Source organism: Scyliorhinus canicula, chromosome 2 (assembly GCF_902713615.1).
Source record: "Scyliorhinus canicula chromosome 2, sScyCan1.1, whole genome shotgun sequence".
Classification (NCBI taxonomy): domain Eukaryota; kingdom Metazoa; phylum Chordata; class Chondrichthyes; order Carcharhiniformes; family Scyliorhinidae; genus Scyliorhinus; species Scyliorhinus canicula.
Window position 1 is genome coordinate 268396658 of NC_052147.1, and position 14417 is coordinate 268411074.

At 48.2% G+C, this 14417-nt stretch overlaps 1 protein-coding gene across 2 annotated transcripts in view; it reads left to right on the top strand.

Moving 5' to 3' along the window:
• The first annotated feature begins 576 nt into the window (after nucleotides 1-576).
• LOC119962139 (contactin-associated protein-like 5) overlaps nucleotides 577-14417 on the top strand; it is a 1052391-nt gene continuing 1038550 nt past the window's right edge. For both annotated transcript variants that reach the window (XM_038790062.1, XM_038790063.1), the window contains exon 1: nucleotides 577-1057. In XM_038790062.1, coding sequence (XP_038645990.1) covers nucleotides 967-1057 — 91 coding nt within the window. In that variant the 5' untranslated portion in view covers nucleotides 577-966. The remainder of the gene's footprint in view (nucleotides 1058-14417) is intronic.

Sequence of the window (14417 nt, forward strand, 5' to 3'; positions counted from 1 at the left end):
GTCAGTGGAACTCAGTATTGTCAGTACTGTAGTCAGTGGAACTCAGTATTGTCAGTACTGTAGTCAGTGGAACTCAGTATAGTCAGTACTGCAGTCAGTGGAACTCAGTATTGTCAGTACTGTAGTCAGTGGAACTCAGTATTGTCAGTACTGTAGTCAGTGGAACTCAGTATTGTCAGTACTGTAGTTAGTGGAACTCAGTATTGTCAGTACTGTAGTCAGTGGAACTCAGTATTGTCAGTACTGTAGTCAGTGGAACTCAGTATTGTCAGTACTGTAGTCAGTGGGTCTCAGTATTGTCAGTACTGTAGTCAGTGGGTCTCAGTATTGTCAGTACTGTAGTCAGTGGAACTCAGTATTGTCAGTACTGTAGTCAGTGGGTCTCAGTATTGTCAGTACTGTAGTCAGTGGAACTCAGTATTGTCAGTACTGTAGTCAGTGATACTCAGTATGGTCAGTACTGTAGTCAGTGATACTCAGTATGGTCAGTACTGTAGTCAGTGGAACTCAGTATTGTCAGTACTGTAGTCAGTGGAACTCAGTATTGTCAGTACTGTAGTCAGTGGAACTCAGTGTTGTCAGTACTGTAGTTAGTGGAACTCAGTACAGTCAGTGGAACTCAGTGTTGTTTTTTGGTGAAGCTCTCTTCTGTAGTCAGTGTTCAATACTGTAGAAGAGTCTCTCGTCCTGTGACCCTTTGACGCCGAGTTGCGATGTCTCTCTGGCATTTCCTGTAAATGACATTGAACAGCGTGGCGCTCCTCCGTTATTTGCGTCCGGATTCCCCGGGACCAAATAGGTGGCGCAGAGAAACGTGTTGTGTAGCAGGACAGTGACAGGAACAGCTGCTTTTAAAGAGGGAGAGGAAAGCAGGCAACGCAGAATGTGCTCTGACATGGTCAAGAGTGGAGGAAGAGAGCGCCAGCGCTGAGCTCGCCCACTCCTCACATCGAATTGCTTCAAACCATGGACTCACACACAGGCAGAAAACCCTTCATCTTCGCCTTGCCCCTGTCCATCGCCAGTCTCTGGATCTTCCTGACAACTGCCCTTTCCCGTAAGTACACCCTTTCCTTTCATTATTGGGGGAAGGAGACGGAGAAAGTGAATTGCAGACAAATTAGTGGAGGCGAGACATGCACTGTGAAACAAAATGACAGAAAGGACATGTGAGATACTGTCCACAGAAATATGTGTTCTGCTGAATGACGATGATATCTGTATAACAAATGAGGTGCACGATTGTGTTGTATTAGTGGTTCTCGATATATGTGCAAATTACTCCACGTTCGAGTTTGTTCTAATGTTTGTGTCATCCACACATGCACTAAGTCCAGTAAGTTTTTATTGGGCGAATCCTGCCATTTGCTCCAACTGCTTAAACTGCGTTTGCGGTGGTTATGTCTGTGCAATATGATCATCAGGCACTGTCCCTGGTGCTGAAACCAGTCCGCTGTCTGGGAACAGACCTGGACGCTGGCAGCCACTTCTGCTCACAGTTGATGCTTTGCCGAGGAGTTGCTGCGGGGACCCGGAAGCTGCGGAGCAAAGTGTGTGAGCCCTGGCTCCCTGCTGTCCTGGCCCCCCTCTCCACATGCCGTTCCGAATAGTTACTGTTTTAAACACGTCCCAATGTTCTATCCCCATTCGGCAGGAAGTGCATGTCACCGCTGGAAATGCTGAGCCAACATTGTGAAATTATTATTATTTTTTGAAAGCTCAATTCTTGCAAGTTTCAGCCATTCCCATTCAGTAAAGTGGGTCAGTGAGAGCTGTATTTTCAGGTTCCACGTGGGAAGTGACAAGGATTAAGGTTACTCTTATTACGCACTGGCTCCGTGTGGACGCGTTGAGGTCTGGCAAATAAATTATGCTTCTCCTGTGTTTCTACGAGGTGTGGGTGGGGAGAGAGACGGGCTGGAAATGCACAAAGTTAAATGATCAGTTGACACCGTAACTTAAATGATCCCCCTTAAATAATCCGATCTTCACCTTCTGTTGAAGAGACACCAAGGAAAACGTTGCACATCAACATTCCTCAATGTTTGTCTGTTATTATTGTATAGATATGACAAAAACGAGCCCTAACTGCAGACAACAGCATTTAATTAGCCACTGGGTCGCTACAATGTCTTTGTAGTGGATTCACTACAATAGCCAGTTGGTCACTTATAGACTGCAGTTACACTGCCGCGCTTGCTTCTGTGTAAACCCTCTTCGGGTGCACACTGATGAAAAATGTGCGCACAAAACTTGAGAATCCGATTGGACTCCTCTTGAATCCTTTAAAACAATCTTTATTCTCGGCATAACTCCAATTGTATTGACTTTGTGGCAATATTTTACTCCTACGTGTGTCGATTGCACTCAAATTTAATGGCGGTGGGGGTGTGTGTGTGGGGGGTGGGGGGAGGCCACAAAAGTATTTTTCTCTCAGATAGTGGACGATGGTAGTTTCTGAAGTCTGGAGCGATACTGAAAAACCCAGTCATGTGAACAGAATGTTTGCAATCAAACGATGCTTTCAACAATTCATCCGAGATCATATCCCATGTATATACTCATTTTGAGCATAGTTTATTTTAATTGATGGCATTTAATGTGTATAAAAGATAAATGCGATTCTCAAGTCTGTGGAATAATAGGCAAGGAGACAGTTAAACCAAGTCATGAATATACCAACGTTTTTATAGGGAGGGCGATACTTCTAGCTTCAGTCAATATAAATGCTTATTTGTGTGTGTGCAACATAATGGGGTTCTGTGGGAAGGTGACAGGATTGTGTGAAAGAATAGACATTCACAACAGGAAATTAAACGTTATTGCCTCTCTCAATAGCCTCGAAAAATAATTGGGACTCACCCGACTAAACCAGTGGATAGCTCAGTCTGGAATGGAGAATGGTTTCAGATTGAATTCCTGGTTACTCATTTAATGGATATATGCTGGCATGAGAGTTGGATTAAAGAGCATTCTTAGGCTAAGGAAAAGCACATTTCCTACTCTTGGTCATATTCAGCTATCCCTGCTGAAAGTATCCGTGTAGTCACTGTTTTGTAACAACTTCATGAGAAGCTGAAATAAAAACAGAGAAAATATTGGAATTGCCCAGCAGGTCAGGTATTATCAGTAGAGAGAGAAACTGAGATGTTTCAGGCCAATGGCCTTTCATCAGAACAAAAAGTCATCCTCTTTCTCTTTGCCCAGAATCTTCCCGACCAGCTGCTTGTCCCAGCACTGTCTGTTTCATTTCAGATTCCCATCATCTGCAGTATTTTGCTTTTGCATTGCAGGATCCCTACTGGGGATTTGGAGTCTGTCACATTTGGCACCTGACCTCAGCAAGGGTTTGACAATGCAAAGGGGAGAGCAGGAAGAAAGTTGACTAAAGTAGGAGAATATAAACAAAACTACAAAATTAGGTTGCTACTAACATGCTTCTACATATAAAAACTTAATTAAGTGTTGGCCTGGATGTGTTATTAAGCTAAACCAGTGTGAGAGACCTAAATTAATCTGCACAATTAAAGCCACAGCATCTTAGGTTAATAATTACAACTGACATAATTTCAACTTCTTCATGTTGTGAGATTTGCAGGCAGATAATGTGACCTTAGGACAGTACCCTGATGAACCTTGTACACAGTTGACCCACAGGCTCTTGGCTTCTCATCCACACAGCACTGTGTTCATCAACCTGTGCCCCATAGGTCTACTCCACGACTGACAGTGTGGTGTCAAAAGTTCTTGGGCTATAATAATAATCATCTTTATTATTGTAAAAAGTAGGCATGCATTGCCACTGCAATGAGGTTACTATGAAAACCCCTGAGTCATCACATTCCGGTGCTTGTTTGGGTACACAGAGGGAGAATTCAGAATGTCCATTTCACATAACAGCATGTCTTTCGGGACTTGTGGGAGGAAACCGGAGAACCCGGAGGAAACCGACACAGACACGGGGAGAACGTGCAGACTCCGCACAGACAGTGACCCAAGCTGGGAATCGAACATGGGACTCTGGTGTGTGAAGCAACGATGCTAACCACTGTGCTACCGCACCACGGGCTACAAGGACAGTATTATTGGGTTAACTATTTGCTTTTTAATAAAACAACAATTATTTGGATTAATTTAGCACTGCTTATTGATTTTACTGCATGGAACGAGGCATTTGGCTTAAGTGGTCCCTGTTCTTTATGCTCCTTGCTTCCACACATTAGTGGTTGAAATCACCCTATCAATATAATTCCTAAGATGAAGGAAGACAACTAAAGCTTTTTACAATAAAGAGGAAAAATATATTATGAAAATGAGCAAAAGGAAAATCAATGGACAGAATAAGTGAGAGAAACTGAAAGAACTGTTGTCGAGGAGGCATTTGAAAGTGGAGGCATGGTGGGTGGGGGCATATGAAAGTACAGGGAACTGAAGAGAGAGATAAACTTGTAAAAGCAGGAGCATTGTGGCTTCCTGTGGGGGAGCATAGGATTTGTGAGGAATATGAATGCAAGTCAGGAGGAGATCAAAAATTAAGTGTGACATGAGGTCATTGTGAGATTTGCAAGAATTAGAATTTTGAAATCATTAATTGGCCATAAGAAACTAGTAGAGCTCAAAGAGAACAGAGGTGATATGAGAGTGGAATTCCATATTGATATGACATAAACTGCAAATGCTTGAATGAAAATGTGTGGAAGGGTGAGATGGAGAGGCTATTGAGAAAAGTAAAACCTAAAACAAGTGAAGGTTGAATGCCATGAAGTAATTTTGACAATGAAGAGGATCAGGGCAAGGAAGTAGAGCTTGATGTTGAACGGGATACGATGGATCACTAGCTCTTAACTCAGCCTGAGGTGCTTGCTAGGGTAGTTGATGGAATTGTGGCTGGAGACATGGAGGTATTGATGAAACTATGGAGGATAATATTGATTTTGCAGATGGTATAGTGGAAAAAGTATAAGCATCAATCTGTCAATGTAAGGGTGTGGCAGCAAACTTTGTGATAATGATGGAGACAACACATGGGGGAGGTGATCACATAGTGACTGAACCAATGCCGTGTTCTTGTCTGGATAGAGCACAGTTAAAATGTGCTCTGGAACTTTTGAGAATGGTGTGTTTGAGATAGGTATAAGTGTAATTTCAGGCATTAGGATTGTAGCCAGGATGATTGACATTAAGGAACCACTGAGAGGATTTGAAGGAACTTCTTCCCCAGGAATGCAAAGTTTCAGAAGAAGATAAAGAGTGAGCAGGTGGCCATGGTGGAGAATGTTGAAGACGGGTGTTTTGGGAAAGGCATGTCAGCAATGATGATGGGTGGGTTCTCAAGGACATAATGGACGTAGAGGGTCAGATGGGTGGGCATGGGGCATGCTGGCACTGCTGCCTCACAGTGCCAGGGACTCGAGTTCTGTGTGCAGTTTGCACTTTCTCCCCGTGTCTGCGTGGATGTCCTGCACGTGCTCCGTTTTCCTTCAACAGTCCAAAAATGTACAGTTTAGGTGGATTGGCATTCTAATTGTCCCTTAATGTCCAATAATGTGTAGATTAGGTTCTGGGTTACAGGGATAGGACGGGGTGGACAGGGGAGTGTAAATGGGTAGAGTACTCATTCAAAGGGTCAGTGCAGACTCAATGGGCTGAATGGTATTGATCAGAATTCTTGATGAGAATTTTAAACTTGCTAACCAAAACCTGTATTTATACAATGTTTATTCAGTAGGAACACATCTAAGGGTGCTTGATAAAAGAGTAAATGGATAAAATGGCTGAGACAAAATAAGACGGAGGCCAAAAGCTTGATTGTAGAAGTGAGTTCCAAAGAGCATCTTAGTGGAAGAGAGGGAGGCAGCAAAGTTGGTGGGTTTAGGGAGGGAACTGTAGACCCTGTGCCCCAGATGGCGGAAGGCTAGATGGTTCAAAAAGAAAGTCGTGAGAGGGTTCTTGATCAAGACCACCAGAGTGAGGTGCAGAGTTTGGGAACTTGAGGTGACAGTAGAAATGCTGCGGTTTACAGTAATAGGGAAGCCCGAGGTTTGGGAGACACTGAACAGGGAGTAACACAATTGATCGGGACACACGTGTGAGTTTAAGATAGAAACTAAAATATCATAAACTCTTTAAAATGTATTGTTTTAAAAATGTGGAATGTATTGTCATAATAAAGAAATTTGGCATTCAACAAAATAAATGATGCTTTAAATAATAATGAAGTTGTTTAACAATAATTATTATTGAACACCCCGTTACACCTTATTCAATGTGATCTACTTTTCCAAGTTTATTTTTCTGTTTTGAGAGCAGGAGAGTAGAGTGAATGTTTTCACCAGTTCAGTGATCACCAATTGCTTGATGCCTGGAGGATGAGATCAGGGTGAGGGGACCTCAATGGCACCCCCTATGGAGAAATGTTGTATTACTGACAACAGCTTCTGCATTTCACTCTTCAACCACACACACGCAGACTCCAGACGCTGCTGTCAATTTTGCTGTCATTACCACCAGAAAATCCCAACCATTAAGTATGCATACCCTAATTTTGGCAACAAGGATTTCGAGATTCTGGACTTTGGGGTGCATAGAGTGAAAATAGTCGTTCCTTCACTGAAAAACTAACCATGTTGGTGGTCACCACCAAAATATAATCTCGTGTGAACTTTAAAAAAAAACTTTTAAATTCACATTGCACTCCACCCTTCACACAGCAGAAACCTGAGGAAACAAAAAAATACACACAATATTAGATTCTAAACAAAAGTTGACATCCAAACTCAGTGTGGAGTTTAAACATTATCCCCATTATTGGCCACGCTCAGATTGCCCCTTAATTGAAAAAAAAAGAAATGGGTACTCTAAATTTATATTTTTAAAAAGTTGGCATCCAAACCTCAGCAATTGCCATTTGCGTTCGAGTTATATCGGAAATTTCTGATTACTGCGAAGCCAGACTTCGGGCAATGCAAAATGTACACACTAAGCTCAAATCAGAACGACACGTCGTTACGTCTAAATCGCACGGGAAGATTCCGTTAAATTACTCACTTGAATTTCACTACATTTCGAAGTTGCCATTTTCGCTTTAATCCTTCCTTTTTTTCATCGCGCCAACTGTAGAAGGTATAAATTAAAGCGCTGTGTTAAGTTGGAGAAGGAGGCTGAGGCAGCAGTGATTGTTAATGTATGGCAGTTGACATTCTGCCTCTCTGATGTTGCAAGTTAAAAGAAAACGAACAAGACTTCAAAGGTCTGTTGCAGAATGATCATTGAACAATTTCAACCACGCATAAAGAGATCAGCTGCTCTATTTTATGTCAGATATGTGCAGCCTATAGCTCTGATATACTGATGTATATAAATAAGATGTGCGTGTGCGATATTGTGCACTTTGAAGCATTAGTTCTGGATCCAAGCAACACAGAGCCAGACACCAGAATTTACTCGCTTAACTCTTTCAGCTACAACTTTTCCCTTTTGAAAAAAATAATAATGTTGCAATGGATTGCTTCAATTGTGTTTTTTATAATAGCATAATGACATAGAACATAGAACATAGAACGATACAGCACAGTACAGGCCCTTCGGCCCACGATGTTGGGAAGTCAAAAACTAAAGGCCATCTAACCTACACTATGCCATTATCATCCATATGCTTATCCAATAAACTTTTAAATGCACTCAATGTTGGCGAGTTCACTACTGTTGCAGGTAGGGCATTCCACGGCCTCACCACTCTTTGCGTAAAAAACCTACCTCTGACCTCTGTCCTAAATCTATTACCCCTCAATTTAAGGCTATGTCCCCTCGTGCTAGCCACCTCCATCTGTGGGAGAAGGCTCTCACTGTCCACCCTATCTAACCCTCTGATCATTTTGTATGCCTCTATTAAGTCACCTCTTAACCTTCTTCTCTCTAACGAAAACAACCTCAAGTCCATCAGCCTTTCCTCATAAGATTTTCCCTCCACACCAGGCAACATCCTGGTAAATCTCCTCTGCACCCGTTCCAAAGCTTCCACGTCCTTCCTATAATGAGGCGACCAGAACTGTATGCAATACTCCAAATGCGGCCGTACCAGAGTTTGGTACAGCTGCAACATGACCTCATGGCTCCGGAACTCAATCCCTCTACCAATAAAGGCCAACACACCATAGGCCTTCTTCACAACCCTATCAACCTGGGTGGCAACATTCAGGGATCTATGTACATGGACACCGAGATCCCTCTGCTCATCCACACTACCAAGAATTTTACCATTAGCCAAATAGTCCGCATTCCTGTTATTTTTTCCAAAGTGAATCACCTCACACTTCTCTATGTTAAACTCCATTTGCCACCTCTCAGCCCAGCTCTGCAGCTTATCGATGTCCCTCTGTAACCTGCAACATCTTTCCACACTGTCTACAACTCCACCGACTTTAGTGTTGTCTGCAAATTTACTCACCCAACCTTCTGTGCCCGCCTCTAGGTCATTTATAAAAATGACAAACAGCAACGGCCCCAGAACAGATCCTCGTGGTACGCCACTCGTAACTGAACTCCATTCTGAACATTTGCCATCAACCACCACCCTCTGTCTTCTTTCAACTAGCCAATTTCTGATCCACATCTCTAAATCACCCTCAATCCCCAGCCTCCGTATTTTCTGCAATAGCCGACCGTGGGGAACCTTATCAAATGCTTTACTGAAATCCATATACAACACATCAACTGCTCTACCCTCGTCTACCTGTTCAGTCACCTTCTCAAAGAACTGGATAAGGTTTGTGAGGCATGACCTACCCTTCACAAAACCATGATGACTATCCCTAATCATATTATTCCTATCTAGATGATTATAAATCGTATCTCTTATAATCCTCTCCAAGACGGTGGTGAAAAAGATGCACATATTCCTGGAAAATTGGGTCTGCAGGGAACGTTTCGTTCCCATAATCTGTTGCACATTGGCACCAATTTTTCCAGGTAGCGCGGCAGGGGAGTGTGGCGGGAACCCAGTGAGATAATAATCACTTATTGTCACAAGTAGGCTTCAATGAACTTACTTGCCACATTCCAGTGACTGTTCAGTGAGGCCGGTACTGGAATTGAACCCGCGCTGCTGGCCTTGTTCTGCATTACAAGCCAGCTGTTTAGCCCACTGTGCTAAACCAGCCACTATATTATAAATATAAGATAAGATATAGATAAAATAAGAATTTAACAACAGCTTTTGGCGTTTAAGAGTCCACGGCAGTGAAGTGGTATTCAAGGCTCGAGATCGGGTTCACAAAGCCAATTTAGACGGGAGCCTACAGAAATGGGTGCCTGATTTCTGGAGCGCTGGCGCTGGCGAATCGGGAACAAGCTCTGCACATACACATAACCCTGGCTGGGGGCTGCTTGCCGTCAACCTCTTTGTCAGGACCCCTGCTGCTCCCCCACGATTCAAGAACCGAGGAAAATGTAGCAGGAAGTCCGCGAGTCCTGAGAAAGCAACACAAAACTGGGAGAGGGAGAGAGGAACACACAGTCTGAGCCGGGCTTGGGGTAGAGGAGGAGCTCTCGGGAAAGTGGGGAACCATCGCCTGGGAGGGAGACACATACAGGCGGTGAAGAGTGTGAGAAAGGCATGTAAAGACATAGGCAAGATAAACTAGTAGGTGGGAGAAACAGAAAACTAGACGAGGATATAGATAATATTGTGAAGCTCGCTGTCAATATTATGTAGTTAGTTGTTTTATGTTTGCCGTCAAGCCGCATTGGTCCTTTTCCCATCGGCGCCACTCTCACAAGCAGGGCTTGAGTGGAGTGATTGAGCTTTGGTTTGGGGTTTGTTATTTTATGACTTTCTGTCTATTACAAAATGTCAAAACAATGTGCAAACCCATCATTTAGAAGTTTCCCACATTCATGATCATTTTCGCCAAATCAGTGCAATATGCTTCGTGTTTCTCAACGCAGAAACTGTGCAGACTTAACTGTTGGGATGCTCACACCCTAAAAAAAAATCAACCAGATCAACACGTTATTCATTTCAGTCGAGAGCAAAATGTTAAATATTTTCAACAACAAAAAAACAAAGAATACTGGACAATTCTAACAGCATCTGTGGAGAGAGAAGGGAGCTAATGTTTCGAGTCTCACGTTAACCCCCTTCTCTCTCCACAGATGCTGTCAGACTTGCTGCAATTGTCCAGCACTTTCTGTTTTTGTTTCAGATTCCAGTATCCGCAGTCATTTTGCTTTTATTTTCATGTTAAATATTGTGGGCGAAATTCTCCGCACCCGCGGAAAGTCGGCAAACGGTCGTAAAAATCGGGACCGTTTTACGACGGTCGCGAAGGCTTCATTTCCCGACCGATTCACTTCCTGGAAATGGGCTAGCAGCGCGGCCGCGTCAATTACGTGCGTGATGACGACGGAACGCGACGACGACACGAACCCGCCCATGTGACGCCGCCCGACGCCGTAAAAAGGCGCGGGCGACCACAGAATCTGTCGGGCAGGATGTCGGAGCCTAGGCGAGCTGCACCTCGCTTTATTGATGCAGACGTCGAGGCGCTGCTCGATGCCGTGGAGCAGAGGAGGGGCATCATCCGCCCGCGGAGAGGGCATCGCCAACCTGCCAGCACGGTACGCCAGGCCTGGCGTGATGTGGCTGCTGCCGTCAGTGCTGTGGGGCAGACCCCTCGCTCAGCAGAGCAGTGCCGAAAGAAGCTACACCACCTCACCAGGTCTGCCAGGGTAAGTGCCATGAGGGTGCCCCCTAGTCACAACCATCCCTCCCCCTTAACTGCCCGGGGGGGGGGGGGGGGGAGGGATTGGGGCAGAGTTATTTGAGGGTGGTTCACAAAGTTGTCACAGACCCAGCGCTCTGGCCCCGAGGAGAGATGCAATCATCTGATGACAACTTGCCCCCCCCCCAAACTGTGCCAGTATCAGAACGGACTTCTGATACCTACCGTTTTGTAATGATCTACCTATGTTTCCTCCCCCAACAGGCCAAGGCCGGTCATAACCACCGTGAGCGGCACAAGACTGGAGGGGGTTCGCCCAACATGCACCCCCTCAGCACCTTTGAACAGAGGGCACTGGACCTTGTTGGGGGGTCTGCCACCCGCGATATCGCGCAATGCGAGGTTGGCGGAACTGCAGCAAGTGAGACAACCCTCCCTGACAAACACCCTCCCCCCCCCCCCCCCATCCTCTGTCCCTTCACACACCCTGCCCACTGGGACACCTCCCCATCCTCTGTCCCTTCACACACCCTGCCCACTGGGACACCTCCCCATCCTCTGTCCCTTCACACACCCTGCCCACTGGGACACCTCCCCATCCTCTGTCCCTTCACACACCCTGCCCACTGGGACCGTCCAGCGGCCTGCCGAGCAAATCGAAATAACCCGTCTCATTCTCTTCCCTAGGACGTGATGCCGAACGACCAGGGCCGTCTGGCTGCAGACGGAGACAGGAATCTGCCGCCACCTCACCCGGGGCCTCACAACAGAGGGTGCCCGATCAGCGGGCAGCCCTATCTGCCCCAACCCAATCTGCGGACCAGGACGCACAGAGGGTTCGAAGTCCACCACCACCACCAGAAATGGCCAGGGACAACCCTCCTGTCGCTGAGCAGCCCCACACCCTGGACGAGGACCTAACCATTGAGAGCGTCGGGCTTGCGGCACTGCTTTCTCCCACCACTTCCATCATCCCAGAGATACACACCCCAGCGGGCCTATTTAGTGATGAGTCTCCTGGGGCACAGTCTGGTTGGCACATCACAGATGAGCAGGTACAGCAGGTGGAGGTCGGAGCAACAGAGGGCCCGGACTCGCGGAGGCCAGACCAGGCCCAGGATGCAGCTGGCTCCCAGACGTTTTCGGAGTTCCTGGAGTTTCTCAACCCACCCGCACAGCCGATGCCTCAGGAAACCCAGGGAAACAATGACGGGATGAGGGCTTCCTTCCAGACTCTGCAGACGCTGTTAGAGGAGTCGATCCACGTCCAAGAGCAGGGAGTGGTGCCGCTCATGGCAGAGACCCAGTCCGACACCGCACGGGTGGCATCTGCGGTGGAGGCAATGGGTCAGGTTATGCAAGACGTTGGGATTAATGTGCACGCGTCATCCTCGGCCCTGGACAGGGTTGCCCTCTCACAGGCAGCAATGTGCCAGAGCCAAACTGACATTGCCGGCGCCCTGCGGGCCATGGCCGAGTCTCAGCAGGTCATTGGCCAGTCGCAGCAGTCAGTCGCCGAGAGCATCAACCGCCTGACACATGTGCTGGATGGCGTCGTGCACAATCAGGTTGAGATCGCACAGTCCCTGGCGGGAATGTCTAACTCCCTGGACTCCGTCTCTGCAAACCTTCGGATCCTGGTGGATACCGTTGCAGGCCTCCAGGACTGGCAGCGCCAGGTGTCGGTGGTGCGACGGGGAACCTCCCCGCTCACACCTCTGTCCCAAAGTGAGGCCCGGGGGCCACCGGGCTCCCCGAGGGAGGAGGAGGTTTCGGGGCCCGTCCCATTAACTCCATCACGGGACGTCCCGGAATTCTCGGCCTCCCCCTGTCCCATCCCTGGTGCATCGGGTGGGCAGCAGGCAGAGCAGGGTGGCACAATGTCACCCGAGACGCCCGCAGAGCAGCCTGGCCCATCAAGGCCGGGTCGCCCCAGGAAACGCTTGGCCAAGGAGAAACGAGTCGAGGGGGGCGATTCGCAGCAATCCTCCTCCACTACTGCTGTATCATCTGGGGATTCACTTAGACGTAGTGGTAGGGCCCGTAAGGCAACTAAGATAGACACTGAGTAAGTTGGCACGGGTGAAGGGCACAGTTTAGTTGTAGGGGCTAGGGCACCTGTAAATAATTGTTAATATTAAACGCACTGTTCCACCTTACTTGTAATACCGTGTGATTGTTCCACAGCCACAGGAATCGTGATGGTGACCGAGTGTCGCTGGGGGTGACGGGTGGTGAAACCTCGGTGCCGGGTGTGCAGTCCCTGCCCCTACCCCCCTCCCACAGCTAGCCCACGCGGGCACGTGATGGAGTGTCAGTGACGAACTCAGCGGCCACCAAGGTGGATGGTTCAGCTATTGCCATGGGTCAGACTCTCTCTAACGATTCTGAGCTCACAGCTCTTCGCAGAGCGGGCTGTCATCATTCCACATGGCACTGATCACACCCGCTGACACAGCCATCAATGTTGTGCCATTCCGTCTGGACCCAGTGATAAGCGTCATGTCGAAGTGGAGCAGTGTACACTGAGGGGGGGGGGGGGGGGGGTTGTGGTGGTAGCAGTTGTGTGGTGACCCTCTGCATGACTAGCGATGCAGGTGGTGGTTTGGTGTTCATCGGGGACGTCACATGCGATGCGTGAACCGTGCTGCCACCATGGCGTCGCGTGCCCGCCGTCCTTGCCGGGTCCGTCGTGCCGCCTCCTGGACATCACCAGCACCTGGGTCGTGTCTGCGTGCTGCGCCCGCCACTCCGCCAGCGTCCTCCTCCTCCTCCTCCTCCTCCTCTGTGCTGGCACCACTGCCACTAGCTTCTCCCTCCGCCTCCTGCAACAGGTCATCTCCCCTCTGCATCGCGATGTTGTGCAGCGCACAGCAGACCACTACAATGCGAGCGACCCTGTCGGCCTGGTACTGCAGGGCCCCTCCGGAGCGGTCCAGGCACCTGAATCTCATCTTCAGGAGGCCAAGGCAGCGCTCCACCACACCCCTGGTTGCTGCATGGGCCTCGTTGTATCGTGTTTCCGCATTGGTCTGAGGCCTCCGTATCGGCGTCATCAGCCAAGACCTCAGCGGATAACCCCTGTCACCTAGCAACCAGCCCCTCAGCCGGGGGGGACGTCCCTCAAACATCGCAGGGATGAACGACTGCGCTAGTATGTAGGAGTCATGCACACTCCCTGGGAACCTTGCACAGACGTTCATGAACCTCATGTGGGGGTCGCATACCACCTGGACATTAATGGAGTATGTCCCCCTCCTGTTTGTGAACACGTCCCTGTCCACAGCAGGCGGGCGCATGGGGATGTGAACACAGTCGATTGACCCCTGAACCCTCGGTATCCCGGCCACACTGGCAAATCCACGGACTCGTGAGTCTTGACTTGCTCGATCCTCGGGAAAGGTGATGTAGCGATCGGCGATGGCATAGAGGGCGTCGGTCACATCCCGGATGCACCTGTGCACCGATGACTGGGAGATCCCAGAGACGTCCCCGCTCGGATACTGGAAGGAGCCGGTAGCATAGAAGTTCAGAGCGACCGTCACCTTGATGGCTACCGGGATCGCGTGTCCTCCCCCCGTTCCACGTGGGGCGAGGTGCGACAGGAGTTCGCAGATATGTATCACCGTCTGCCTACTCAGCCGGAGTCTTCTCCTGCAGGTGATGTCCGGCATTGTTAGGAAAGAGACCCGGACA